This window comes from Labrus mixtus, chromosome 20 (assembly GCF_963584025.1).
Source record: "Labrus mixtus chromosome 20, fLabMix1.1, whole genome shotgun sequence".
In the NCBI taxonomy this organism is placed as follows: Eukaryota; Metazoa; Chordata; class Actinopteri; order Labriformes; family Labridae; genus Labrus; species Labrus mixtus.
In genome coordinates, this window is record NC_083631.1 from 2,081,534 (window position 1) to 2,109,234 (window position 27,701).

At 41.2% G+C, this 27,701-nt stretch overlaps 2 protein-coding genes across 5 annotated transcripts; one reads left to right on the forward strand and one right to left on the reverse strand.

The window, feature by feature from the left end:
* The first annotated feature begins 1,299 nt into the window (after positions 1 to 1,299).
* On the forward strand, positions 1,300 to 5,280 carry nr5a5 (nuclear receptor subfamily 5, group A, member 5). 2 transcript variants are annotated; one of them, XM_061026964.1, is made up of 8 exons: positions 1,300 to 1,567; positions 2,375 to 2,490; positions 2,689 to 2,830; positions 3,104 to 3,837; positions 4,004 to 4,123; positions 4,281 to 4,401; positions 4,601 to 4,922; positions 5,001 to 5,280. In XM_061026964.1, the coding sequence occupies exons 1-7, from the start codon at positions 1,471 to 1,473 to the stop codon at positions 4,846 to 4,848; spliced, it is 1,578 nt and encodes a 525-aa protein (XP_060882947.1). In that variant the 5' UTR covers positions 1,300 to 1,470; the 3' UTR covers positions 4,849 to 4,922; positions 5,001 to 5,280. The 2 variants fall into 2 exon arrangements, with proteins under 2 accessions (XP_060882947.1, XP_060882946.1); XM_061026963.1 differs by having other exon boundaries at positions 1,301 to 1,567; positions 4,254 to 4,401.
* A 168-nt stretch (positions 5,281 to 5,448) lies between these two features.
* On the reverse strand, positions 5,449 to 27,667 carry camsap3 (calmodulin regulated spectrin-associated protein family, member 3). Of its 3 annotated transcripts, XM_061026962.1 has the most exons (18): positions 27,171 to 27,667; positions 21,124 to 21,386; positions 14,978 to 15,118; positions 14,674 to 14,760; positions 14,290 to 14,322; positions 12,836 to 12,974; positions 12,612 to 12,751; positions 12,425 to 12,509; positions 12,266 to 12,308; positions 12,118 to 12,173; positions 11,809 to 11,881; positions 9,640 to 11,725; positions 9,423 to 9,547; positions 8,913 to 9,205; positions 8,725 to 8,818; positions 8,167 to 8,285; positions 7,943 to 8,061; positions 5,449 to 7,821 (listed from the first exon to the last, which is right to left on the reverse strand). In XM_061026962.1, exons 1-18 carry the CDS (start codon positions 27,301 to 27,303, stop codon positions 7,522 to 7,524), a joined length of 4,329 nt encoding a protein of 1,442 aa, XP_060882945.1. In that variant the 5' UTR covers positions 27,304 to 27,667; the 3' UTR covers positions 5,449 to 7,521. The 3 variants fall into 3 exon arrangements, with proteins under 3 accessions (XP_060882945.1, XP_060882944.1, XP_060882943.1); XM_061026961.1 differs by lacking the exon at positions 5,449 to 7,821 and having other exon boundaries at positions 7,951 to 8,285; positions 11,809 to 11,845; XM_061026960.1 differs by lacking the exons at positions 5,449 to 7,821; positions 14,290 to 14,322 and having other exon boundaries at positions 7,951 to 8,285.
* Positions 27,668 to 27,701: the final 34 nt, after the last annotated feature.

The window sequence follows — 27,701 nt, forward strand, 5'->3', positions numbered from 1 at the left end:
TTCATTCATGAAGATTTATGTCATAAAGACGCGGGACACAGTCAGAAACTGGAAGCTTAATAGAGCAGTGAAAATAGCAGGGAGACTTTTATTGATGTATGTTATGATTCATAAATAAACGAATGTACAGATGACATAATCATTCACCTTTTGAACTGCCCATAACATCACCGTGTGCCTCATCAAAGGAGCCTGTTGAAAGTCACTTTATATTTGTTCCCCCATTGGCTGGTTTTCAACAATATTGTCAGTGTGTCTAACTTTACTGATATAATTATGTTTATTGCTATACAAAATCTTTTTTTTTACTTTACTGGAATGCTTAATTAATTATTTATGTATATATGTTATGATATGTAACACTGAATATAAATAAGGACATTTACTTGAGCACTGTAATGGACAGGTTTGACATATTTGTCTGGTACTTTATGTACTTCCACTACACTACATTACAAGGGAAATTAATTTGGCAGTCCGAGTTCAACATGACTTTGTAAGTTAACTTTTAACATGAAGAATAAATGTTCAGCATATAGAACTAGTTCTTTGCTTAAGATAAACTCTGGCTAGCAAATGTTGTGGCCTTTGACCTTTGACTAACTAAAAAGACACATGCATTTGGGGACCCTATCAAGTTTCAGATACCTATCAGTTGTTATCGGAAATACAAAAGAGTGACTTCCCCTCTAAACATCTCTTATTGTCACATTCAAATAATGGCTTGGCAATAAGAGCAATAAGTGAATCCTAACTCAGGTCCAGGGTCCCATATGTAAAGGGGGGAAAATGGACTAGCTGTACGGACTGTTGGGTCGTTTATCTAGCTCCACTTCAACCAGCTAACACTTCAAAATTTTACTTCAGCATCAACAATCTTATAAAATCATAAAGGCCTATCATATATATGATCATGTACTGTTTTATTACAGCACCAGGTCTTTCTCTTTTTTGTACAGATATTGTTTTACTCATTGTAGAATTTTTTTTTACAGTAGGCTATTTGCTTTGCTCTTTTTCCACATATGCATCAATCCAGATGCTACAGTTAATAAAACAGACACTATTGCATGAATTAACTAGCAATCTGAACGGCTGTAGTTTTGACTGATATTAGCTGCACTCCTCTGTGGACTCTTATCTTATCAGTTGAGCTTCCCGGTGATACTGGAGTCATTTCTCTACAGTGAGGTTCCAGCAGGTAGATATCAGACTGTCTCCCGTGGAGGTGCTGGTTGGCTGTCTGACTTGCTGACTGACTGACTGGGTAGGAGTGCCAGTCAGGAGAGGTTTTATGACACTCACTACTGATCGAAGTCCACTTGCGGGCCTCAAACATCCATCAGTCCACCGGGGCTGTGGGGCCTGCTGCCGGCCTTTGTGTGGCTCTCCGTCTGTCCGGTCTTCTGATCTCTGCAACAATGAAGATCAGGCTGGCCTGACTCTGAAGCTCCTGCCCCATCAGCCAGAATGGACCTACCAGGTTATCGCCCACAGCAGACCCAGCCTCCTGGCCCCCACTCTGGTGACCCAGTAGATCCGCTAACTCTGGGAGGACCATCAACATGTGAGTACACAATTTAGATATTGCCCTTTGAGGCTGGTTTAAAAAATGTTGGTTTGATGTGTATATTGTTGTAAAGTTATAATTTTTTGGATTTTCTTATTGAAAAGTTGAAGTATTATTGTCAGATTTTTTTATTATAATATATTTTAGAAATCATATGGATCAAGTCCATATCCAAATCCACATTTAGAGACATAAATGCAAAGAAATGGTTCACTATCGTGCTACAGATATTGATTTCAAAGGCTAGTTCCTGTGGCAGTCATAACCAGTGATCTCTTGGAATTATGTAAGTGTCATATCTGTGATCATAGTCAAGCAAATCAAGGAGTGATAAGGTCCTGTCTGAAACAATAGGGATAGTCCTGCACTGCTCTATATTCTCTCAACAGCTGAGCAATAACATGTACTGGATGACACACTTACAGGTCAGCATCATGCCATTCAACCTCTGAGTATTCTGCTAAACTTGAACCCAATCCGACCGGATTTCTATTTACATTCTTGACACATTATTATCTTCTGTGTGGATGTCTTTAGATATCGGGGACATTTGCAATACTGCCAAATACTCTTACTATTACAAGAAAAGGAAATACAGCTAAGTGGGAAGGACCATAACATTTGGTATCTCTGTATTTTACTCAAATTAAAAAAGGAAAATGGAGAAGTGAAAGGGGAACATGAAGGAAGGTTTGAGCAGTGATTTTGTTTGATTTCAGTAGCTTGGCACATCGGCAAAACAGTCTCCATGAGTATTCACTTTTTTCATTTAACATTTCATATCAATTGTTGGTCATTCTCTAGCCGAGGAGTACAAGACAGAGTCAGACAGCAGACCAGAGTCAGCGGAGAGCTGTCCCATCTGTGGAGACAAAGTGTCAGGATACCACTATGGGCTGCTCACTTGTGAAAGCTGCAAGGTAAGGGACAGAGTTTGAACAGTTCATAAAAACATGTGCATTCCCTCTTGGGCAATTTTTGTAGCAACACCGAATGTCAGATTGTAGAACTCACCTTTTTTATTGTCAAACAAGAATGATGCATATTCTATATTTAGTATTGTCTTGTAATTCGCACAACAGGTTCACAGTCAGCCCTCTCTCTCTCTCTCTGTGCAGGGCTTCTTCAAACGCTCAGTGCAGAATAACAAGTATTATACCTGTGCAGAACAACAAAGATGCCCCATGAACCTTTGGCAGAGAAAACGCTGTCCTTCCTGTCGCTTCCAAAAGTGCCTGGCAGTGGGCATGAAGAGAGAAGGTACATTTAACACCTCTAGACATAAACATCGATACACACACTGATGCCTTTGTGATAGTTTTTTCCATTGCAACATGTCTTGTGTTCCACTGACTTGCATGTTTCTTTCTTACATATGACCTATCTATGAAGTCATAAACCATAGCTGTAATGACACAGATCTGTTTTTTGTGTGAAGAGCTAATATAAGCACTAAAATGGAAGTGTAATAAATACTTTCTGGCAATGTCTGAGCTATTACCGTTAAACCTTTGTTTCTTCTTTGGTCAACAGCTGTAAGGGCAGATCGTATGCGAGGTGGCAGGAATAAATTTGGCCCTCTGTATCGGCGGGACAGGCTCATAAAACAGCAAACCGTGTTTCATCAGGCAAACACTGCCCCCTACAGGATAAAGATGGAAACTACCCAGATACACCGGCCAGTAGCTCCAAATGACCTTCAACTAATGAGCAGTCACAGAAGTGATCCTTTTACTTCTGGTGCTTTTCATCAGTCCCACATTTATCCCTCTGGCATGGAGCAGTCTGGTATGCTCATGGACTGCTCTATGAACACAGACAGGGTGATCACTCCTCCGTCTCTGCCCTATCCTGGACTGTATCATCGCAGCTTCCCTGGGCACCTTCCGGAGAAACAAGAAATGCCTTTTAGCAACAGCCTGGCCTCTGCACACTATTCAGTGAATCAGTTTAATTCATTCTCAACAAGAAGCACCCCAGCATCATCCCCCTGCTCAACTACCCCTCTCTCCCACACCCCCAACCTAACCCATCACATCCCCTCATCGGCCTCTATCACACCCAACTTTCTAAGCCAGCTCCTGGAGGGGGACCAGGATGAGAGCCAGCTGTGTGCCAAAGTCCTCGCCAGTCTGCAGAGAGAACAGGCCAACAGGGGCAAACACGATTGCCTAAACACATTCAGTATCATGTGCAAAATGGCAGACCAGACTCTGTTTGGACTTGTGGAGTGGGCCAGGAACAGTTCACTCTTCAAGGAGCTCAAGGTGATGAATAACAACATTTTAATGAAACATAACCCCTGTCAGAAGAGCAGAAATCTGTCATTAGATCAACATTTCTTCTTTGCTGTGTTGGGTGCTCACATGAGATCAAAGCATAGGGAATTTTATTTTCAAACATGTCAGATCCATTTTTTAATGCTCCAAAAAGGTGGAAGACCAGATGGTGCTGCTACAGAGCTGTTGGAGTGAGCTGCTGGTTCTTGATCACCTTTGTAGACAGGTGACCTACGGTAAAGAAGGCTGCATATATTTAGTCACAGGACAACAGGTAAAGTGTGATGCTAACTGTGCATGTTGAGGAATTCTCCTTATAGTTATCTTTGGATATCACATTTTGTACCATGACCATCAGGAGGCACACACACTTTGATCACCCCTTTTTCATGATTCTGATGCAGATTGACGTTTCAACCATCATCTCTCAGGCTGGTGCAACATTAAGTGCCCTGGTATCGAGGACACAGGACCTGGTGTCCAAACTGAAGGCACTCCAGCTGGACAGACACGAGTTTATCTGCCTCAAGTACTTGGTACTATTCAACCCTGGTGAGCTTTTCCTAGTCTGATTACTTTAAAAAACTTCATTGGAAATGCAAAAGATGTAACCTTACAATCAACCTAGAACTCTAAACTCCAATAAACTTTGATTTGTGCAATGCATGCAGACTCAGGACACTTTAATCATAAGTGCTTTTACATTTTGTGTGTCTATGATGAATGTGTCAATGTTGTATTTATGTTTTAGATGTGAAGTCAGTGCAGAGCCGAAGGCAGGTGGAGCAGACACAAGAAAGAGTTAACAGGGCCCTGATGGAGCACACCCAACAGAGTCATCCAGGACACTCAGACAAGTTTGGCCAGCTGCTGCTCCGGCTGCCTGAAGTACGCAGCATAAGCTTACAGGTTGAGGAGTATCTGTACCAGCGCCATCTTCTGGGAGATTTGCCCTGTAACTCTCTTCTCTCCGAGATGCTGCACACTAAGCACAATTGAGAACATTCTGCTGGATGTATCAAGCCCTGGAGACAGAAGAGTGACAAAGCCTGAGTTCTGTTGCTGTAAATTGTGTTCCTCCTGTTTTGCACTAAAGAATAAACCTTTACTCTATTAAATGTGGCAAATTGTAATCAGGAACTGTTTAACAGCCCACAGCTTCATAAGTGAGGGGAAAATCATGTGATCCAGGATCAGCAATGAAGGGACTTATACTTAAGAATCCTGTGTCATGCTTCATCCACGTGTTGTTATTAACAGTATTACTATAACGACATAAAAGTCCAGTCAATGTTTTTTTTCCCCCTCTGTCAGCAATGTTGGACAGATTTGAGATCCAAGCACTACCAAGACCTTTTAAATAAGAGAGAGCCCCACTGTGTACAGCCAAAAGACAAATGCATCATTGAATAAAGAAATGTGTTTTTTGGACTTGTGTACTCCAAATATATTACTTAAGTTACTCAACCTATTTCCAGCACTTTCACATATTGATGTTATTTTTTCAGCTGTAAAATCTCTTTTAAGATTGTAATAAAATAAACAAAGCAAATGAGAAATTATTCACTGGGATGGAAAAAAACATAGATGATGATGATGATGATTTAAAAAGTTTTTTTTTATTTGTCTGGTCCAGTTGCCAACGGTAGTCAATTTATGAAATGAACATACATAATGTGCTGGCACAGATTTGATAACAGAAGAAAAAGAAAACAACATAAATGTTATGACAACTTCTATGAAATGAATGAGTGATTTACAACCTCAACCAAAAAAAAGACATAAGAAGGACCTGACACTAAACATCAAATGCACCATCTAATGCAAACCAAATAAATACACCTCTGGGTAGTGGGGATTTCTAAGTGAGAATTGCACAGAATCAAAATAGTGTTCAACTACCTCATACTAGTCTTTTACAAACATAAATACAAGCATCCAGTAATTCCATATGCACTCCTCCACTCACACTTTTAATCAATCACCTAACCAGTTTTCCTAATCGCAGCTCAAATTTTTATTTTTACATCCGTAATGGAATCTCAATCAAACAACACATTTGTTGGAGGCAGTCCGTGATTTGAGAGAAGACAGCTGAAACTCGCCAGCTGCTGTAGTGCTAAAGACTGCAAAGAAGAGATGGAGACCAACTTCCCACAGATTATGTAGGGAAATTGACCTGATCACAAACATTTGCAGGGTCAAGTGTTTTTTCCAAAAACCACGGATGCACTGGCAAAAAAAAAAAAAAAAACAGCTTGGCATTTATTTTACATTCTTCCATGAAAGAGTCTCTGGAGACTTTGTGGGGAAGATGAGGGCAGTTACAGTGGAATGATCCTTCAATAAACCCACTGTAAAAATGCCAGTGCACACAAACAGGGAATCATACAATATGAAACAAACTCCTTATGACCTAAAGGATTTATTCATCCCAGGACAAATGGTTCAGAAATTTTCACCCGTTCATTTTCATTCACTCATCTCATCTCAAACATCCATCTCACTAATGCTTAAGCAGCAGGCTAGCTTATTAGTAGCTTACAAAGGTCATCTTAATTTTTACAAATAATTGAAAAAAAAAATCAATGTAATCAGCATTCAGCATATATATTAAATCAGCATTGATTATCCTTTTCACACAGAGCTGTATCCAAGTAATGATAAATAGGATAAAGCCCTCCTTCATGTTTCCAGTATTATATTCAAGATACGCTCAGATAATGTATCACATGTTGAGAATGAGAAAGCAGGTGAGGAGAAAAACGTTGCATGAATTTCATTCTTTTGTCAGCTTTCAAGGGCTGAAGTGATTTGTCCAGCAAAAACATTTCAAAGTAGTATAAAAACATCCACATGTCTACAGCCAAAGGAGTTGGAATGGAGCAAAATGTACAAACTATGGGGCACTGGCAGTTTCAAGGTGTGCAAGTCCATGGACAACCACAGTAGCCACCACCAAGTGCAGCCCACAGAGAAACCATCCACTGTGGTATTTTATTAAAAAAACAACAACCCTGAATGGAAATGAGTGGTTAAGAGTGTGCCCTACATTCATACAAGTGCAGTGTTACCTGCCATTAACTTTCAGCTGAGATCTCCTATCAGGACTGAGAGGTGAGCCACTTGTCTCAGTAGATTGGAGAGAGAGTTAGCCCTGGAAGTAGAAGAAAAGGCAGCAAAAGGAAAAGCAAGCTGAATTTAGAGGGTCCAGAACTGCTCTAGCCCAATGTGCGGGCAAGGGCAGTAAGGTAATCTCCTCCTTACTTAACTAAAGGGTCATAAAAATGACTCCAGGGGCAGCGTAAGGCAAGACAAGAGGAGCAGGGTGCTCGGTAAAGAAAATTCTTCATCACAACCCGATCTGCTGTATTACATTTTACAATCTGGTGGACCAGGCAGAGCAGAAGCTCTCAAGAGACAAACTAACATAACTAGACTGGCTGAATGAGTTATTTATTGGCCTTCTCTTGGCATTTAGAGTTGACTGATTGTTTTTGTGGTCCAAGTTGATAACTGGCCAATAGTTTGAGTAGTCATGCGGTCCACTACTAGTCTAACTGGGTAACAAACAATCTTAAATGCCTCACTGGCCAAAGAAAAGACAATGAGAGACATGAGGTGGGGTTAGTTCCCTGAATGGTAACATCCCTACCCATCCTGGGTATGTCTTTATTTTGGGGTGCCCAGCTTCTTAGGAGTTCCCGGGCGCTTTTGCCAAAAATGACCAGGGATAGTAAAGGCGTCAACACTCATGGACATCGTTTTGGACGGGATGACAGTGAACTGCTTGCGGTCAGAGCTGTACTTGTAAATCGATTCAACCATCTCAGGTGCGATGATCCTGGGGCCAATCCCAGTGAGCCGTACCATCTCCTCGGTTTCAGGGTTCATGGTGTACACGGCCCTGAACTGGCAGCTTACGTCTCTGAACAGGATGAGGAAGTGGTTTGCAGCGCTCTTCTCCATTTCCTGAAAAGACAGAGACAGGAATAGCAGAAACGTGAGCGCAGGTGACAATAGAAATCAAAGTCACTTAAGGCCTTGTATGGGTGGTCTTATTCATGGACTCTGACACAGCAGCATGGCTTACCTCTACAATCTTGTTTTTCTGTGGTTCATTAACCTTTCCTGCCAGGCAGCAGCGAGTGATCGCATTATGGATGATGAACTTGTTCGACTTAAAGCTGGGCTCCTTGTAGAGCTTAGGCCCTGTTAGACACAGTATTTCCAAATGTCATTAACTCCACAAAACAATGCTTACTGGAATCATGCATCTAATCAATCAGATCATCCAGTTTGGAACATTTAACTCGCCTGTGTATTCTGGGATTGAAGCAGGGGAAGAAATAGTGGAGCCATTCTCCCAGTCCCTCTCTCCGTTCTGAGCACTCATTCGTCTTGGTGACATTAGCCGCGAGGGAGAATGTGAACGGCTGGAGGGGGAGGGGGGGGGGGGGGGGGGGGGGGTGGGCAGGAAATAGTTAAAGAAAGAAAGTCAGCTTTAGACCTTTGGGCTGTGTGTTCATGATAATGTTACATGCACCTTTGCCTATGAGTACAGCTCCCACAGGATCTGTAGTTTGTTCACAATTTAACATAAAGGCAGAGAATTCAGACCCTACAATTATCTGAGAGTATTTCAGGTAAGATGATCATTGACAGATGGCCAATATATTATTTAGAATTGTTACTTCAATTGATCCAATAGCAAGATGTCTATATTATACCTGTATACTGTCCAGCTCTACTTTCGTGAATTATACAAATACAATGTTAAAGATATTTTTCTCTGGGACATAAAATCTTGATCTTGACATGATTCTGTTCTGAACATTTTTTAAGCATTTATTTAAAAAAAAACACAATTATTACCTGGGGGACTTCCTGACAGTCAAACCTCCTGAGTCATTAGCCATGGATGACAGGTTCAAGGTTGAGTGGGAGTAAACCTTGTTCAGCCTGGTTCCTAAAAGGAGGCCGAAAAGATATAGTGATATAAATTATATTGAGAAACATACATGAGTGTAGGTAGAGTGTTGGTAAACACCAGGCCTCATTACCCATAAATCCTTTTGCAGGGCTATGGGAGAGGACAGAGTCGTCCCTGAACACAGTCTTGGGTCTCTGCTTCTTGACACCGCGAACTGTGGTAGGTTTCTGTCTCAGCACCTTGTCCAAGTCTTCCATGATCTTCAGCTGATGCCTCCTCTCATACTCCTGCCTAGTGAAGTCTCCTCTGCGCTGAGGAGTCCCCTCTGATGGATGTGCAGATGATGCTGGAGGGGTTCCTGGAGTCTGGGGTCTGTCCTCTCCTTTATTCCCCCAGCCCTCAATAACCATCCACTGAGGCTTGCTAAAAGAACAGAAAGATAATCAAGAAGACGTTCAATTTGTGAACAATTAATTATCTAAAGACTGAGGTATTAGACAGGGCAGAAAGTGAAAGAAAGAGTTCAATACTTCAAAAACATAATTATTATTATAGTTCCATTCCATTTTAATGTAAGATATGAAAGCCACAGTCCTCATTTGCTTATGTATGAAAATATTAAAATAAATAAATGTCTCACTTGGACTCTTTTTCCTTTTCCTGTTCAAGTTTTCGTCTTTTCAGCTCTTCTGCTCTCTTCTGCTGTTTCTCCAGCAAAGCCGCTCTTCGCTGGGCCATCTCATCTTCCGGGCGCTCCTTGTCATCCTTGAACCAGGAATGAAAAGGTTTGAATGTCCTGACTTTACGAAACAATATCTTTAAAATGGCACATGCGGCAATCATTATCAGCCACCCACCTTGAAAAAGAAGCCCACCCCTCCTTTCAGGTCTTGCTCTGTCCCGTCAGTCATTGAGTTAGAGAACACATCAGGTACTTGGTCATCCTCCTCCCTGTCTCCCCGCAGAGAAGACAGCGAGATCTCTATCAAGCTACTGTGTTTGCCATTCGACACTACTGCAGGGGCATCACTTTCAAAGGAGCACTCTGATGCAGCACCAGAGCTGCAGCCTCCACCTGGAAGATCTTCCTTCCTAGCTAAATGACCATGTGAAGGCCCTGTCTCTAGGTCCATGCTAAATATGCTCTGATCATCATTGGAGCCCACCTCTGACAGCACGTCATCTGCAGCAGGACGGGGAGTCGGGGTAGGCGTTGTTAAAGCAGTTAGTCCAGATGAACGTAGGTCATCTAAGCTGTCAGAGTCACCAATGGAGAATGATGACGAGGTCTGGACTTGTGATTGCCATGGATTGACGCGACGAAGGTGGGGAATGCGGTCCACGTTTTGTGAAGTATTGAGAACCCTCGATAGGGTTGGAGTCTTTAAATCCAAGGGACGATTGTGTTGGTTGTGTTTGGGGCTTTTTGGGGGCACAGATTGGGCTCTACGTTGGACTCGAGGAGATTTATGAGGAGTGGTGTGGTTTGTCATTTTGCGGGATGGAGATGGAGAGGAGGAGGCTGAATTTAAGTCTCGGGTGGATTCCCGTGATGCACGTGCATGGGAAGGGGCTGGTGTGGAGGTTTTAGGGCTGGCTGGAATGACCCAGGAGTTGTTGCTGGAATCTGCAGCTTTCTTCTTCACTAACTGGTTTTGCTGCTCAGTCAGTCGCTGCATGTCACTTTGCAGGGAGCTGAGAGCAGCAGTCAGCTTGGATACAGCATTGTTATAGTCCCCTAAGGGAGCTACCATTTTCTCCCCAGGTGTCCCAGAGCCCTTGTCTCCTGGTGTTCCTGCTTTTTCTTTGGAGTGGCTGAGTGGTCCTCCTCTGACATTGCCATCATCATCCACTGAGGAATGTTTTTCATCTTGTTCTTGTTGGTCTTCCTCTTCCATTCGAGCTAGCCTTTCTTCTAGAGTCAAACGGGACAGGTCTTCTTCTGTGGATGAGGTACTGGTCTGGCCATCCCCTCCTCCTTCCTCTTCATTCTGCTCTTTCTTTAATTGCAGAAAGGCACTCTTTCCAAGTCTTTGCCTATGCTTTGCAAAAATTGCTTCAATGCGTTTCTTCTGTGCTTCGATAGCTTTACGCTTTTCCTCAAGCCTAACACCCAGCTCAGACATTTCGTTATTGAGTTGTGGACTCTTGTTCTGGCTTTCTTCAGACTTTTGTGTCCATGTGGTCATCGAAGGGGAAGAGGGGTCACTGGCTTTGGGAGAATCCAAAATCTGTTTCTTTTTGCGTTCTGCAAAGCTAGTCATCTTCACGCCACTATCAGATGTCTCTTTGCCATTGCCACTGGCAGACTGCAAACCAGCCGCTGGCGTGGATGGCATTGACTGGACCTTAGGAAGGTCTTCTGACGCGTCAGAGTCCACACTTCCGTCTCTCAAGACTGAGTCATCATCACGTGAACATTCAGAAGTGTTTCTGGTGCGAGTGGGCTCCCTGGACTCTCCAGTTGGCCTGTACATCATACCTGAGCGTGTGGGGGCAGAGCAGCTAATGGGTGCTAAGTTGTTGTTATGTCTAGAACTAGCAGGATCATCAGGAGAGTGGAGGTAGAAGCCATCAGGAGCACCATCAGGGTGTAAACGAGGCTCCATCTTGCTCTCGTTGTGGATAATTTGAAGAGCTTCCTCTATGGTGGGCAATTCTCCAGTTTCACTTGCTGGAAGGCCATTCTCTTCTGCCATCCTTGGAATACTGGGTGTCTGAGTGGCCCAGGAAGCTCTCTGTGGACCATTGGGACCAGGGGGTTTACTCAGCAAATGGCTCAGGTCTTCAGGAGGGGTGAAGGGTACCCTGGTCATATTTTGGCCTGCTGGGTTGAGTTGGTCTGAGCTCACAGAGCGGGTAATCACAGGGTTGCCCATCACGATGTCCACATCACTGTCCAGGCCAAACGGAATGCTGAAGGATACTGCTGACAAGGGGCGGCTAAGAAGAAGAAAATCTTATTTTAAGTACCGGAACATTACAAAGAACTTTAAAAGATCGTGTACAAATGTTATTAAATATACCTCAGAGGTTTCTTGCCCCATGTCTTTCCAACTCCTTCTATATGAGACATTGAGGTAGACTGAGTCAGAGATCCTGAGTACAATGGGACACACACAGACACGTAAAGGCATGCACACCACACAGGGATGCACAAATCAACCAAGCAACACACGAGTAACACAAAACAAAATTCACAAAAAGTTTAAAATATCCATAACAAAATAATACAATAAGACAACACGTAAACAACTTAAAGACAAAGAAGAATCAAGGATAATAGGTGGAGAAAATGATACATGAACAAAACACTGACAAAGTCTTAACGTTACCTGATGCAGGAGAGGAGATGGGGAGAAAAGGCTTCTTGAAGATGGAAGGGGAAGTACTAAATGAAAAAGAAACCACATATTTAAAACCTACTCACCCAAACACTATGCTAGACTTCTACAAAAGAAAAAACAGAGAGAGCTTCTATACCTGTTACCACTCGGGTTTCTTTGTGCACCTGCTGTGGATCCACCTACAGTATGATAAAAAGAAACCCCCCAAAACACAGTGAAAAACATTTTCAATGTTATAATCATACTGGTCCGATTACACATTAAAATTTAAGAACACAAAATGAACAACACTTACATAACGTGTCAATTGGTTGAACAAATTCTGGCCTTTGTACTTCAAACCAGTTGAGTAATTCTGCTAGGAAACTCAGCAAGTTCAGCTAAAGAAAAAAAGAGGTAAAAGCAGGCTTCAAGAAAGGGTACAATTAAGCGTTTGTAATTGTTACAATGAGTCCATCACATAAGGAATATAAATATTGTACCTGAAGCTCCTGTGGGACATATAGCATGTCCTCCATTGCTAAGTGACAGCAGCTTCTCAGACAGCTGTCACAGAATTCCTTGATGAACTGCAGGTTGTACAAGCTGTCTGCTGCAGACATGGTCTCCTTCATACAAACATCTTACAGAAAAAGAAGACAAGTGTTATTGTGACATAAACACAACAAGTACTTACTGGTGGGGTTTTTATTATGTTTGTTGATACCTTCAAGTCTAAGCAGGCCAGGGCAATAGTAATGTATGACCGCAGCAACAGCACACCCACTGGACAGGTCTTTGACTTCATTCACCGCTGGAAAAATGGGCTTTTGTTTGGACTGTATTTTATCCTTCCTGTAGCGGAGCTAAAAAACACAAAAACAAAAAATAAGAATCAAATACTTCATAGTGACCATGGTGGTTCTCTGTCAAAGTCTTTATGTTTAGTATTTGATAAAAGTATGTTGTGTTAAAATAATCATCAAAGTAGGACTTGACGATATCGGATTATTTTTTACACCAAACTCGATTTACGATTTTACTTCCTTATAAATAAATATAAAGCTGGGTGTTGAATGACTAAAGGCCAAAGAAAGGACCAAAAAAAGGGTTACCTGTTTTTTAGCAATGAAATTCAACAAAACTAAGCAATCTGAATTTCCCTTCAAGGAAGTAACCTGCATTTCTGTTTTTGGGATAGATTGAGAGCTGTAAACTTGACTTTAAGGGCACTTTTCAGTTTTAGGTTACAGCACAAGTACAGATGAGGCAGAGCAACTTCAGCAAAATACTTTTTGCTGGGTGTCACATGTCTGGGGCCACCAAGCCACTCTGTAGGAAGTAAAAAGGGGGGAGGATGTTAACTACGGGATCCCAAGGGGAGCAGCGGAGTAAGTTAAAGAGAAAAATCTGGATTTCCATTTTTGAAAATCTTGATTTTACTCAAACCTGATTTATCTATTTCCCAGCCCTACATCAAAGTTAGGGTTTTTCCTAACAATGGTGTTTCACTGTCAAGTGTAAATGCATTTTTTCACATCATAAAATGTAAAAAAAAAAACAAAAAAAAAAGGTGTTAAATGGAACACATAAATGTCATGCTGATGGAAACAAGATAAACCATAGGTAAACCATTGGCAAATGCAAAATAAGTGATTTATTCAGAACAGAAAGAAAGAAAGTTTGGATAGAAGAAAGTGTAAAAGCTGAGAATCTCCAAAATGCAATAGAGAGCGAGAGAGAGAGAGAGAGAGAGAGAGAGAGAGAATGTTTCAGGTAAAACAGTATGAACAAACAGCCAACTGTCAGTGAAGCCAAGCTGACATGAAGCTAGACTCTGTAAACCCCCACAGCCAAGTGAACACAAACACCTCTGCAGCACAGAGGACCAGAGGAACCGGTTAAACATGGGCGTTTCAAGACCTTCTTGTATACCGATTGTGAATCATGAGCCACTCGTGTGTCAACAAACGACGCCTTTCACAACCCTGACCTGATATTTAGGCTGGGACGTGCACTTTGATGCAGACTGGGATATGATGTACAAACAAGCATTCACACACCAGCATATGAAGAAAATAAAAACACAACTGACCATCAGATATTTGCTGATACATTTGATGAAGACACTGGAGGGATGGAGGGACAGGGGGAAGAATCAGAGGAAAGGAGAGAACTTACAGGAACAAGTTTCCAGTACCAGCGTGTAGGACACTGTCAGAGAGGGGAAGGTACAGGAAAAAGAGAAAAGACAGGGCAATGGAGAACAGGAGCAGAAGGAGACTTATTAAGCCTACAGTTGAGGAACTAGACAAACAAGAGAAAGGGTTGTGATGAAGAACCTTTTTTGAAATGACAAGACAACCTTGTTGACGAAGCAATGACGCCAATCTTAGATTTTATTGTATCTATAAATACTGGGTGTAGCTGACCCAACAGCACTAACTCAACACACAGCTTGTTTTTGAGTAGAATGTGTGAATATTAACCACGTGTGTTTACACATTGAATAGAATGAGAAGGAAAGCAAAAAGAGGTACACTGGAAGTTACGTTTAATACTCACAGAGGGTTGAACAGGTTGGGGCTCTGTTAAAGCCTGAGATGAGTCATTCTGGGCTGCTTCAGCACGTTCCCTCAACTTCTGGTTTAACTGAGAGCATGCAAAGAAGGCCAATTACATAACACATGACAGATCAACAATGTATAATTGTCACATTTTTTTTTTAAAAGTGGGTCTGTGTTTCTTCTTCAAACAGACGGATCATCTCCAACAGATGTCTGAAGTAAATAAAAGCTATTTAATTCTGACAGTACAAAAAAGATTTGTACTTGACACAAGCACTGTTTGCATCTGTCTTTTTCCTCACCTCATTAACCCAGTTGAGCAAAGCATCCTCCCAGCTGGCAGCTCCACCTAGTAGTTTGGCAGAAGCACACGACTTCACCGCAGTCACCGTCTCCATGGCTCCTGCAGCCATCAGGGCATCTATGACTGCTAGGTGAGCACTCTGCATCAATCACATGGAAGAATGAAGAGGAACTGTGAGAGGGGTTACCATGTACAGTAAAGACCAGAGTCCAGACAGCATCAATCAACAGCCAACAAAATAATGCTGGACACAGACATTTCTACTGCTCTAGAGGGGCACCGTTTCCTGCAAAACAGAGATTACCTCTGACTGCGGCAGCATCATCTTTTTTTTTTTTTTTTTTTTTTTACCAGCAGCATCCTCTAGAGGTCACCAGACGGCAGCTGTGAGTCAGCAGAAACATTATTTTCAATAAGTAAACAGACACAGCAGTATATGTTGGTGAACTTTGGACCTTTGTTTGTACAATCATTAAATCCTGAAATAGGCTATGGACTGGTAATATGATAACACATGTCATTCCTCAGCTGCTTTACGTTTATTTGCCTTCTCTTCAGAAGTCTCTGTTGTCTTCCCTTTTGCTCTATGACTCATGAATAGCAGAAAGCAGGATCAAATGAGGTGTTGTAACTAGATGACCAGGAAGCACAACAACGAACAGCATTCACAGTAAGACACAAAAATGTTCTGTTGTTTTGGTTTCTGTAAGTGTTTATGTCGGGAAACCTAATGTATACAAAATCAAGTTCAGATAAAAAAAAAAAAAGTTCAACAATCAAACAAATACCTACACGTATATGCACATCTGACGTTCCCAACATTTCGTTCCGAGAGACATTCACATATTTTCTTATCCTTAAGAGACTCTTACGGAGCGCTCTAAATTGTAGAGCCCATTAAAATGCACCACAAACATTATCGGCTCAGCCAGAGAAAGCGTCTTAACTCTATAAACCGGTTAGCTCATTAGAAGTTGTGTTTTTTGCTTGTGCCAATGGGCCGCAACCAAATCTTAAGTATGTCTTACGCCCACACTGTTCTTAATGTGTCAGATATTAGAATAATAAAACATGCATTTGAATCATACAAACACACTAATAACAAATGTATCATTGTCTTTGTTCTTCATTTTACAATCATTAAGATGATCACAATAGATTGTAAAACTCCAAAACTTTCTACATTTAGAAAGCCTCACCCAGACACTGCCTCATTTCAAAGTCAGCATTGCAGGGCTTGATTGACTGAAGAGGACCACGATTAGCTAGTGAGGTTACACTTAAAACAACACTTCCACCTTATTAGGTCAATGTATTTAATGTATGATGCTTCTAGCTTCTATCTATATCCCTTTTTTTCCAATCCATTAGCAGTACTCACACCCCTCTCTCCCCTCACTAATGGCTAACAAGGTCCTTGTAAAAATAATGAATTCTGGTCAACAGAGGGGACAGACCACTCGTAAACAGCACATTCCTGTCATGGGGCCACTTTTCAAATCTTTAGTTTTGAGCCTAATCTGTGTAAATCAGTGCCTGTTCCCTTTTACTGCTTACAAATTCCACTTTAGTCGCCAGAGAATTCTTACTTTAACCTCTTGTGTTGCCTCAGATGGGGGCTGGTGGCAACCCAGCTGTGTGCTTTAGCCCTCTCTGCATGTCTGTCTAATCAACCCTGATGTAAAGTGCTGACCCGGGCAGACCTAGTGCTGGAGTGAGCAGGGTGGGCCATGCCAGCAAAGGCTTGTCAGATAGCATTGGGCCAAGCTCACTGGATGTGCTGCAGTCAGTCACTTGGAGCAGGGGTGGCTGGAGGCCTGGCTGGCCTGCCCTCCTGACAGTGTTGCCAAGACTGCCAAGGTGTCTCTGACTTCACTTGTCTGTTCAGTAGAAATTTCTGCAGTTCAGGAGGGGACAAATGACCTGTTTATAAGGTCCAGGACCTCTTGGAGCTAACAAAAATGAGACTGATTTTGATCAAAATTAAATAGAAGGAATGATTGTCAAACTTTAGGGCTGGGCACACACTCGTATAAAATATCAACTTTCATAATACAGTAAGAAGACTATAATCTGTGTCATCGTTTAAATGTGGTTAAAAATAATTATCCTAATCCAATCGGATATATTGTTCTGCATGTGTGACTAGTTCTGTTCAATGGGAACAGTTATTTAATACCTATATCACCTTTTATCTATACAATATAATGCTTTTAAATATGCACGCTCATATATTATCTTTAATAGGATTTCAAAGTCCTGTTCGTGACTAATCATTTTAAGAAGTGTTAATTTGATGTTTGCTCATAGATGGGGTTTTTCGTTTGTGGTCATGTGGCAGTAACATATTTTGCATTCATCCACAAAGTGTAATCATGGGTTTGATAATCACTGAGCGTGAAAGGAGACAGGGTGACTGACAGAAATAGAGGAAATAAACATGGAAGAACAACAGACCTGGGGAAAGTGGCCAGCCCTGTTGCTGTGTTGTACAGTGGTTATTCATAGGAGAATGAAGCTGGGTAATTCATAACTAAACAGGGCAGAATGACGGAGGGGGGGGGGGGGGGGGGGGGGGGGGGGGCTGCCGGTGGAGTTGCCGTTGCAGACCCAGGAGAGCTCGCTAAGCTAAATCACAAGTCTCCCTAATGAGAGGGGAGAGAGGAGCAACTCATGAACACCCAGCACAGAGCCTGCCAGGTCACCATAACAACCAACCATCTGACCCACAATGCATCTCAACAAGAGCCTGACCGCAGGATTGCTCGTTGCAATGGCTTAGCACCGACTCTCTGCTCAGACACATCCAGCTGGCAAACACTAAACAGTCCTAAAACCTCTGTCAGAAAGAGAGGAACAAATTATAGCACTTCAAAAAGATCCTAATGATGCATAACCATGTTGACGACTGAGTCTGCAAACAGAAACGACAAAAGCATCTTGAGGATCATTAAGTGAGATTATGATGGGGACAAAATCAGATTATGTCTGAAATATGACTTAACCCCCACCCCCCACCATGCCTGGTGCTTACTGAGGGGGAGACAAACAGGGGGATCAGGCAGGTCTGGGGCCAGGCAGGGGATTTAAGACTAGAGGTTCTCTCTAAACACATGGTTATATGAACATTTATATGTATATGCACCGGCTACTTTGTAAGCAGTACCAGACAAGGCCTTACACTAGAGTCCTTCAAGATAAGAGAGAACAACGTTAATGTTACTCCGCACTAGTTTGTGATCAAGGTTAAGTGCCTTTAGCAGAACAAATATTTTAAGATGATGGTTAGCATTTTGGATAGCATGCCATCTCTGTTTTCAAGTAAGTGTCTGACTGATGCTCACTTGACCAGAAACCAGTCAACACAGCAGTGAGATTTAAGACAAAGTGTCAGCCAGTGCCTATCCAAAACTAACAAGGGGACCAGGATGAGGGTTAGCTGAATTATGGCTACATGACTTACTCTGGGCACAAATGCTTAACCCCATCACTATTGACATCAAAATCAGAATGTTTCAAATGGATCCTTATTAGTCTTTTCTACAGTCAATCAAATTTGAGAAATAGATTTGATGTTGTGAGACATGTTTGTTGCATGATAAAACAGTGGTCATCTCTGGTGTGTCATCTAATCGTGGATGATGACGGCCAGTCTGCTTGGCAGATTATCTCTAATCTAGGCTGGGCCCCCACCAGAAGGACAGCTAGCATTGGAGCAAACGCACATATACAGCAAGAAGGGATTGGAGTAGCTGGAGTTAACATTGCTGAGCCACACAGATGTGCTATCTCCAGAGCTTTCCTTTCAGAGTTATCCTGAAACCTCCTGACCTCTGACCTGTAAAAAGAGTGGTGCCGCCTTGAGTAAGAGAAGCAGCGCCATAGACTGAGGGTTTTGAGAACTTCATTAAACATAGGGAAGAGAAATACTTATCTTAATGCAGATTTTACCAATCAACTGACCTACATTTAAAGTTTTAGGTTTGGTCACAATGTTGATGATAGAACACATTGTTTCTCTAAAAGTAATCAGTACGATGGAAACGTACAAATAGAGAGCAGGCTTTTTACGAGACACATTTTAAAATGATTTAAAAAGAGAAATATGATGAGCAATACTAAGAAAAACTCTGCAGACTGTACAACTAATTAGTTTCAGAACTGACCTGCTCATTTATATACAATGGAGATTAAATTGGAGTCACTTTATATTTGTTCCTGACCACACAGCTCAGAACATATTTTTCCTTCGTAGATATCTTTGAGTTTAACTATGAAACGTCAAGGTCTAGAAGAAGGGACAATAGCCTTTTTAATCCTGTAGAAGTAGTTTACAATTTAATTAAGATTATTATTATTGAATTACAATTATTTTTGTGTAAGTTTTGCAATGATATGTTTGTTTTTGTCCTACTTTGCCTGTGCAGATGGTGTGGTTATATGGGGAAGTACTTCATTGGTCCTATTTACAGCAACAACCCAAGCCAGAATCAGCTTCTTCTTCTTCAGGTCGTCTTAAACCTTATTCTCTGGATTTATACAGCTACATTTCATGACAAACAAACGACGGCAAAGATGTTCCACGTGTGATGCGCCAAGAGCAAACAGCCCGTTATCAGAGGTGAATGGCTTTTCACTAACAAGCATTACTTTAATAACATTGCACTATATGTTAGAATGTGCAATATGTACTTGTCTGATACATATTTGTGAAGCTTAAATATACAGTAGGGCTGCAGCAAATTGCTGCTGCTCCAAAGCTGTTTATCGGCCAAGACCCACATTGATGCTCCATCCTTCTAATGCTGCTGCAGCATGACCCAATTTCTTTGCTTGCCACACAGTAGCTAGTAGCTACAGTGCTAGTCAGCTGCAGACAGCAGCTTAGGGAGCAGAACAGGGTTAAGCAGTTACAGGACGTCTCCTATACCAGAGCAGCAAACAGCAACTGCAGTATTAACAGAACCAGCCAAAATTCAAGATTAAAGATTAGGATTTACAGTTGAGGAGGACCATAGTTTGGCCTGGAAGCAATCAGAAATGAGATGCAGAACTGATCAAATTCATGCACACATATTACGGCAGCATTACTGATGAATAAAGTCTACTGTGTCATTAAGGCCATTAAAAAGGTTCTGTGGTGAGGTGATGGTGTTTTTTTTTTTTTTTTTTTGCATAAACACTGCAAATATAACATTTAATCTTTCATGCTTTGACATATTTTAATATTTTGTGACATTGAAGTCAATGTTGGTGCATTGTTGTGAAATGGCATTTCTAGAAGTGTTAATTATGATGGTTTGGAATAAATAGACCTGTCTTAGGAGGAGTTTATGAGCTGTTATTTGACACAAGAGGACTTGTATGACATGCTTTAGCTGAAGATTTATAAAATATTGAAGTAGCAATATACGTAGTAAGAGTGCCACTGTGCTACTTTTATGGCTAGCAAAAACCTGAAAGGTTATATCATCACACGTAGAAAAAGATGCTGGACAGGTTTAGGAAAACACTGCTATTTAAAAAATAAATTCCTGTGAAAGCCACTTTCTCCACTCCGCTGGAAGAGAGCGAGAGAGAGAGAGAGAGAGAGAGAGAGAGAGAGAGAGAGATCAATTTCAGGGGTTACGAGCACAAACCAGTTTGTCTTGATTCAACTCACCAAGCCGGTCTAGGGTGCTCTCTAAAGTTTCACCAGAACTGAGTAGCTATTGTTCTGGAACTGATCCCGTTAATATACAGTAGTTAATCTAGACACTCCCTCTTTCTCCCACCCTGGAATTAAAGTAGTTATCCCTTATGTCACTTTGACTGCCCTGGTCCAAGCAGCTGGATCCATTCATCCTCTAAGATCAGCTGGTGGCAGGGGGGTGGGGATGGGCACAGGGTTGAATGTGTGAGTCTTTTTGATGCCCTTTAATCCCTGGCATCAAAGTAAAAACATGTCCCTATATCACAAAACAAACCCACATGACCGTTCTGCTTCTCTGGACTCCTTTATATTACATTTGGTTTCACAGGCGGAGACATTCTCTTTCTCAGGGTGATAGAGACAGTTTCTTCCCTGAAAAACAGTTCTCAACAAAATTGTATGCCAAAATTGGTTTGCTTGATCAACAACGTGTACTGTTGCCATTACCGTACCATTTTGATGGGTTTATGCCGAAGATCTGCATCAGTCACTGGTACATCCTGTTCTTTGGAGAGTAGGCCTCTCTGAGTGAGGAGCTGCACCAGGGCAGCATTGTCTTTGGGCTGTGCCTCTGCTCCAGTGCCACCCTGTATTAGGCTGTAGGTGCGACAGTAGAGCTCGGAGGACTGCAGGAGGCGTGTGACTGGAGGTTTAAGGTGCTCCTGCTCATACTGGTCACAGTAGAAGGGGTCACGCAGCTCTGCAGGTACATTCTCTATCAAGAGATAAAACATACAGACACAGTTAGTGAAGTTGTTTGAACAGAGATGCCAGTCCAGTAATAAGCTGTTTGAAAAACATAGCCAACAATATATAGAAGTGTACAGACGTAGTTCTTGATGTTTTAAAACTGAGAGAAAAAGCGCATTTTTAAAAGAGCAGTTTTTTAACATGTTCGATTAGGAATGGCCGATATGGCCTAAAATAAAATCTCAGATATTTTCACAACAAACTCGATTTCAAATTTTACTTGTTCTGGGTGTTGAATGACAAAACAACAAAGAAATTACCAAATAAGTGTTTGCTTTTATTGAATTTGATTGAACAATTGATTTAAAAAACAGGCAATCGGAATTTCCCTTCAAGGAACAATAAAGTAACTCGCATTTCTCTTTTTGGGTTAAAATGCGAGCTGTAAACTTGATAAATTTACTTTTGCAGTTTCAGGTTACAGCAAAAGTAAAGATGGCAGAGGCAGAGCAACTTCAGCAAAATACTCATACACACTCTGAGGAATACTCTGTAGGAAGTAAAAACGGGGGGAGGATTTTAAATACGGGGTCCCACGGGGAGTGACGATGTAAGTTAAAGAGAAAATCTCGATTTTCCACAAACCCGACTTATTGATCAAATTGATATATATTGCCCAGTACTATATGTTCTATTGTTGCATGCTTGAAAACCTGCTTTTTGACAGGTCCCGTGGCAGATTAAGACAGATGGTGTATTCCCTAAAGCTATAATCGTGAGTGAGAAGAGCAGAGCAAGCATCAAGGTCAGTGGGGCATGATGAGCTCAGAGGTTGTCATCTGCAAATCACAAGAAGCTCTGCTAGACGCCCCTCCTCTATTAAAAGTCTTGCTTGAGATTTATAGAAACAATCATTGAAAATGACCATTTCAGACCGTCACAAGGATCACACAAATCAAGTTATAAAATTAGCAACAAAATCAAAACAAAAGACCTCAACAGAAAATAAATGTTGCAACTTGCAAGTAAAAAAATGTTCATCTTCAAGAGGCTGGCTGTGTGTTCTGTTTGGACTGTTTTTTCTTTAAATACGATCACTGCAATCATTATCCTAAAAACAAACCAGGAAGTCCTCATGTGAAACTGGTTTCTCTGCATCCAGACAGAACCAGCAGTAAACGCAATGGCCTGTATCCCTGCAAACAATATTTGATTAGGCACTGTTTTAAAGGGCCTGTTGGAAAAGACCTTGAAATACCTGCAGTTTGCTTTCAAGGGAAAGAAATGTGAGAGTGTCTACGATTGTGCTCACCAATGTCAAAGGGGTTAATTCAAGGGAGGTTTCACTAAATTGTTGTATAATTATAGTCATGTAATGGGTCTACTGACATCAGACAACAAAACAAAACACCCAGCTTTAGAGTTTGGACAATACCCTGTTCTCTGTCTCTTACACTCTTTATGTATGATGACTACAGTCGTCCGTCACACCTCATGTTCTGTTTTGTTTGTGCTATGCTCCTGTGTGCTGAAACTACAATGCTTACTTAAGCACAGTAAACACTGTGACACATCAACCAATATGCACCTTCAGTTTTTGGTATGAACTTTTTCCTACAATGACGTGGTAAAAAAAAAAAAAACTTCCCTGAGAAGGCAAAGCAGGATGCAAATGTCACAACCCAGTGAGATGAGAGATCGATATGAGCCAAAACTCCCCATGAGAAAGTCTGGTCATGATCACTTGATCCGTCTCTTTGCTGCAGAAACAAACTGAGTGCAAATTTGAGTTAGTGGATCTATACACAGTTTCCCAGCTATGTTCTTGCAGATCGAATTGGTTCAAAAATCAAACAGAGTTTACAAAACTAAGCATAATAGTAGGTGGTAATGGAAAGAAGGACCAGGTGGCAGCCTTAAGGGCAAGTCCAGGCCCAAAGGAATATAATACCTTCATTATTCTGACAACAGACCTCCTGGGAAATATTATGATTAAAAACACTAGCTTGTTTGTTTGCATAAACTGGAGCAAGAGCCTCTGTGTCACTTTCACAGGTCACAAGGTCAGTGCTTATCTCTTAGTCAGAGTAAGATATTACAACCTAGCATAGTAAGCGAGCAGGAAGGTTGCTGTTCAAAAAGTGAGGCCCAAGAAAACATTGACAGCTTACCAACCTACGCACTAGGAAAAGCAAATAAAGGTTTTCTCTATGGGAGTGTCACATTGTTGTTCTTACAACACAAAAACACATTAAGAAAGATATCAGACCAATTTCAGTGATGAGCTGGTCATCATGATGTAGCTGACAGTAATCAACATACACAAAGAATCATGGTTGGAATCAGCAACATTAAACCAAGATATGGCTCCTTGGGGGTGGGGATTGTCAAACCAGACCCTGAGCTTTTCTCTCTTTGTCTGCATAACAGTTCAACAATCAGCTGTGGATTTCAAGGTTGTCACACTAAAAGTGAACATTAAATAGCCCTCTCTTTAAACAACATTGCTTTTCAATTAAAAAATAAAACCTGCAGAATTTGACAATCTAAAGAAATCAGGCTGCTAACTGGATCCCCTCAGGAACACAGCACAAATTAAGTCATTCACAAGAGTGTGCAAGGTGAGTTATAGATGGCTCAGGTCATGTTTTGACATCAGTCCATACCAGTCTCGTAAAAAAATCCTGTTTTCTGACCAATTTGTTGTTACAATTCCTTTTCTGAAGAACATTAAACAACATGAAGATCTCAGCTTTTTAAGTTTTTCCAAGTCCTTTTTTGTAAAATTGAGCTATAAACATCCATCGGTGTGGGGGAATAGATCAAATATAGAAGATTGTCTTCTCATGTCAAAACAAAGTACATAGTTTTGTTGCCCAAAAATGTAGTAGTAGTGAGAAGGCCCATGTCACCACCCTACTGTACATGGGAATTTGAGTTCATATATCAACATAAACACATCAGCTGAAAAAGATTCTTCTTAGACCTATGTCTACATTTTGACACTGTGCTACCGAATTTAAATGATAATTCTGCCTCATTTCAACATTTTTCAATGGCCATTTTCAAGACACTCAACAAAAGAGCATGTCTCGAACATATACTCTTTATATATTATCATTATTATTGTTTTATCAAAGAACAAAACATCGCCATGTGTTCAGAAGTCGAATGCACTTGCCGAAGCTGTATTTAAGGGTCAGTGTACACAGAACTACGACATATAGAATAAGGGTGTGATTTCAGTTCGGGTGCTTGAGAGGCTAAAACATTGGAGGAAAGAGTGACAGAGGGTGAGGATGCATTTCTTTTTCTAAATGCTCTTCCCTGCATGAGTGTCAAGTTAGTAACAAGCTCCCAACCAGATCCCTGTATACACTACAGTAACCTACTCTGACCTTGGACCTACTTGTTTGGTTCAGTAAATTATTTATTTTACAATGAAGTATCACATTATCATCTTTGACTTGTACTAGTCCTCTTAGTATGCCAATAAGACTTCCTGCCTCTAGAATAAATACTCCTAGCAGGTAACATCCTCCTCAGGTCCTTCTCTCTTGTTGACTCACCATAGTTACACTGATTGGGAAAGGATGAGTAATTATTCCAATAGGATTTCAGTATGAGCCCCATAGCTTTGTAGTTAGGTGGCGCTAAACATGGTACAGAGTAGCTTGGTTTCATAGATAGAAAAATGAATAAAGGAAATAATAATAAAGAGAGTGATTCACAAAAACAGGGAATGTTTATGGAGGGTCCAGGACTAAGAGAGTTTAAACCACCCTCAAATGATCCGTCAAGTATTTTGTCCTAGCAACTACAAGGGCCGACTGTAAATGATATAACTGTCAAACCACTTTACCTCCCCTCTAACAGTATATTTATCTCTACAGATATGTAGAGGCATAAAAAAAAGATTGTTAGACATTTGGACTGAACCCTTTTTAATCTACCAAGCGAGCCTGAAAATACAATCAGCTGAATAACGTAAATATCAAAATCATGTGATTGTCATTGTGATTATGTGTGATTAATAGTCAAATATATACACCGGTACTTGTTCATTTCTTTAAAAAAAATATAAAACAAGTAGGCTATTCACTAATTACAGTTTATAAGAGCCAGTCATAATGAAGCTGGTTCTTGTGTTTTACTCAAACATTATTTTAAAGGGCGGATCAAACAGTTAGAGGAAACCACCACTCAGCTGTCTGTCTATTACTAGGGCAAGTGAATTGTAAGTAAAGCATCAAGTCATTTCCTTATATAAAGAATGGTTATGTGTTTCTTTGGTGAGCTATTTTGTTTTAGTTTTTTGGGTGGGGGGGGTTATCTATTTTGTTAGCCAATAAGCCCTTGGCAGACCCTCATTTAAAGCCACAGAATTAAGCTACCATTCTAAAGATTAAACCTTCTGAATAAACAAAGGAGTCAAAGTGAAATATAACAACTCAGAAATCAAGTATGTGGACTATTGTCTGAAATTGTTTAATTGACCTAGAAGAGCTGAGGACCAGATGACCCAGTCTGGCTCCTGCTGTACTCTCTGTTGTTCCACCCATTTGAGTTTTTGGGAGGAGACTTATTATTGTCATATTGACTTGGTAGAAAACTACAAGTTTGTAAAAAACTTGACATAAACACAGTCCTGGTCCCCATGTTCCTGTAGCTTGGCGTGGAGAGTGACTTTGACCAGAGGGTGTGGTTGAGGTGCTAAACAGAGCACACAGAGACTGCACCAATCCATAGTCCTGGACTCAAGCACTGCTTGAAATTGCGTAATACACTAGCGGTATTTAAAGTAGTCTACAAAAAAAAGTTAATCCCACACCACTTCCCTGTCAATACTGACCATTAGACTCTAGGTACTGATTGACACATACAAGCCAAGAATGACAATGTGTTTAAGGTGAGTGTTTCTTTGTCGTATGTGGTGTTCTAGTTAACATGTGCCACCTAAGATTACTGTGAACACAGTGTCTTGTCATTGGACAACAGTGTGTCCTCTTAGGGTTGGAAGTTTTTGGTGTGTTCTCTGTCAGATCTAATCGTTACCAGATAGGACTGGCTTGAAAATAAGAAAGTCTGTTAACATCCCAGGGTCATAGCTAAAGCTGTTTTAAGACCTGACTAAATAAACATAAGGCAAAACTATTTTTACTGACACCTCTGCTCTGTTAAACTAAACTATTATCTTTAACGTGTTTTGTACTGTTGGAGGTTTCTCGAGTTTACAGATAAGAGATTGAAGGAGAAAAACTGAAACTGTTTTTTTAATTAATCACAAGTGTTCAATTGGTGTTGTTATCATTGACTTCTAGGGGCTGTCATCACAAGGAGTGAATAAGAATAGCTCTGAAATATAACTACGCTGCAAACAGCCTACCATAGCTGTCGAACCGGATTAAAAACATGCCCAGTAGCCTGAAATTTTGTGACTGGAGCCTGGCGGCTAGAAATACGACAAAATAGGTTAGCGTGATAAGGCCTAGGGAGGAGGAGGCCCGTGTCTCTGACACACATAAACCGAGAAAATGTGACCACACAATGAGTGAGAACAAATGAAATGTGTCTGAGTAAAAAATGCATACCGTGAATGGTCCCCCTTTCATATGCTGCCCTTTGTGCTGAAAATCGCTGAGCTTTACATCCACCATAGTTTCCCTACATGTATGTTCTTTTTCCGCTACAGAGCTGAACGGAATATAAATATAAGCTAGTGCTGGACAACAATAGGATGTTGATCTTCATACAACCTCTCTATGCAATATTATGACTCAACAGGCCTGCATCCTGAACTGAAACCTACCTGCACTCCCGTAGGACTTTGCCAGTAGCCATCCGACACTTGCGCATATTTTTGCTTTAGTACAGTCATACAAATCCAATGGCTTTATGTCTGGAACTACAAAAGTCTTCCTCATGGTAGGGGAGTCCACCATAGCGAGTCTGTACAAAAATGGAAAAGGGTGCAGGCAAAAAAAGTATACAAATATTCAAGAACTCATTCTTTTAGCCGACGATTCCACACGACACCGGGGCTGTGAATACGAATGTGAGTAGGTGATTTTGTCCAGGATAAATATCCGGCCCGGAGCTGCTTCCAATCGTGTTATGGTCCTTTTCTATTGAGTTTTAGCGACACCACCCTTGTTTAATTATTCTTTATGATCAGTCAGAGCCCCGACCCGCCGGGTTGTTCAGGAAAACCGGACTATTCCCCTCGTTTTTGCCCTTCTTAGTCCGCATTGCTGTGTGCTCAGTCCACTGTACGCAGCTCCACTGAGCCCCCACCGATGACTGACTACCTGGTGCTCCACACTAGCATCACTCGGTCATA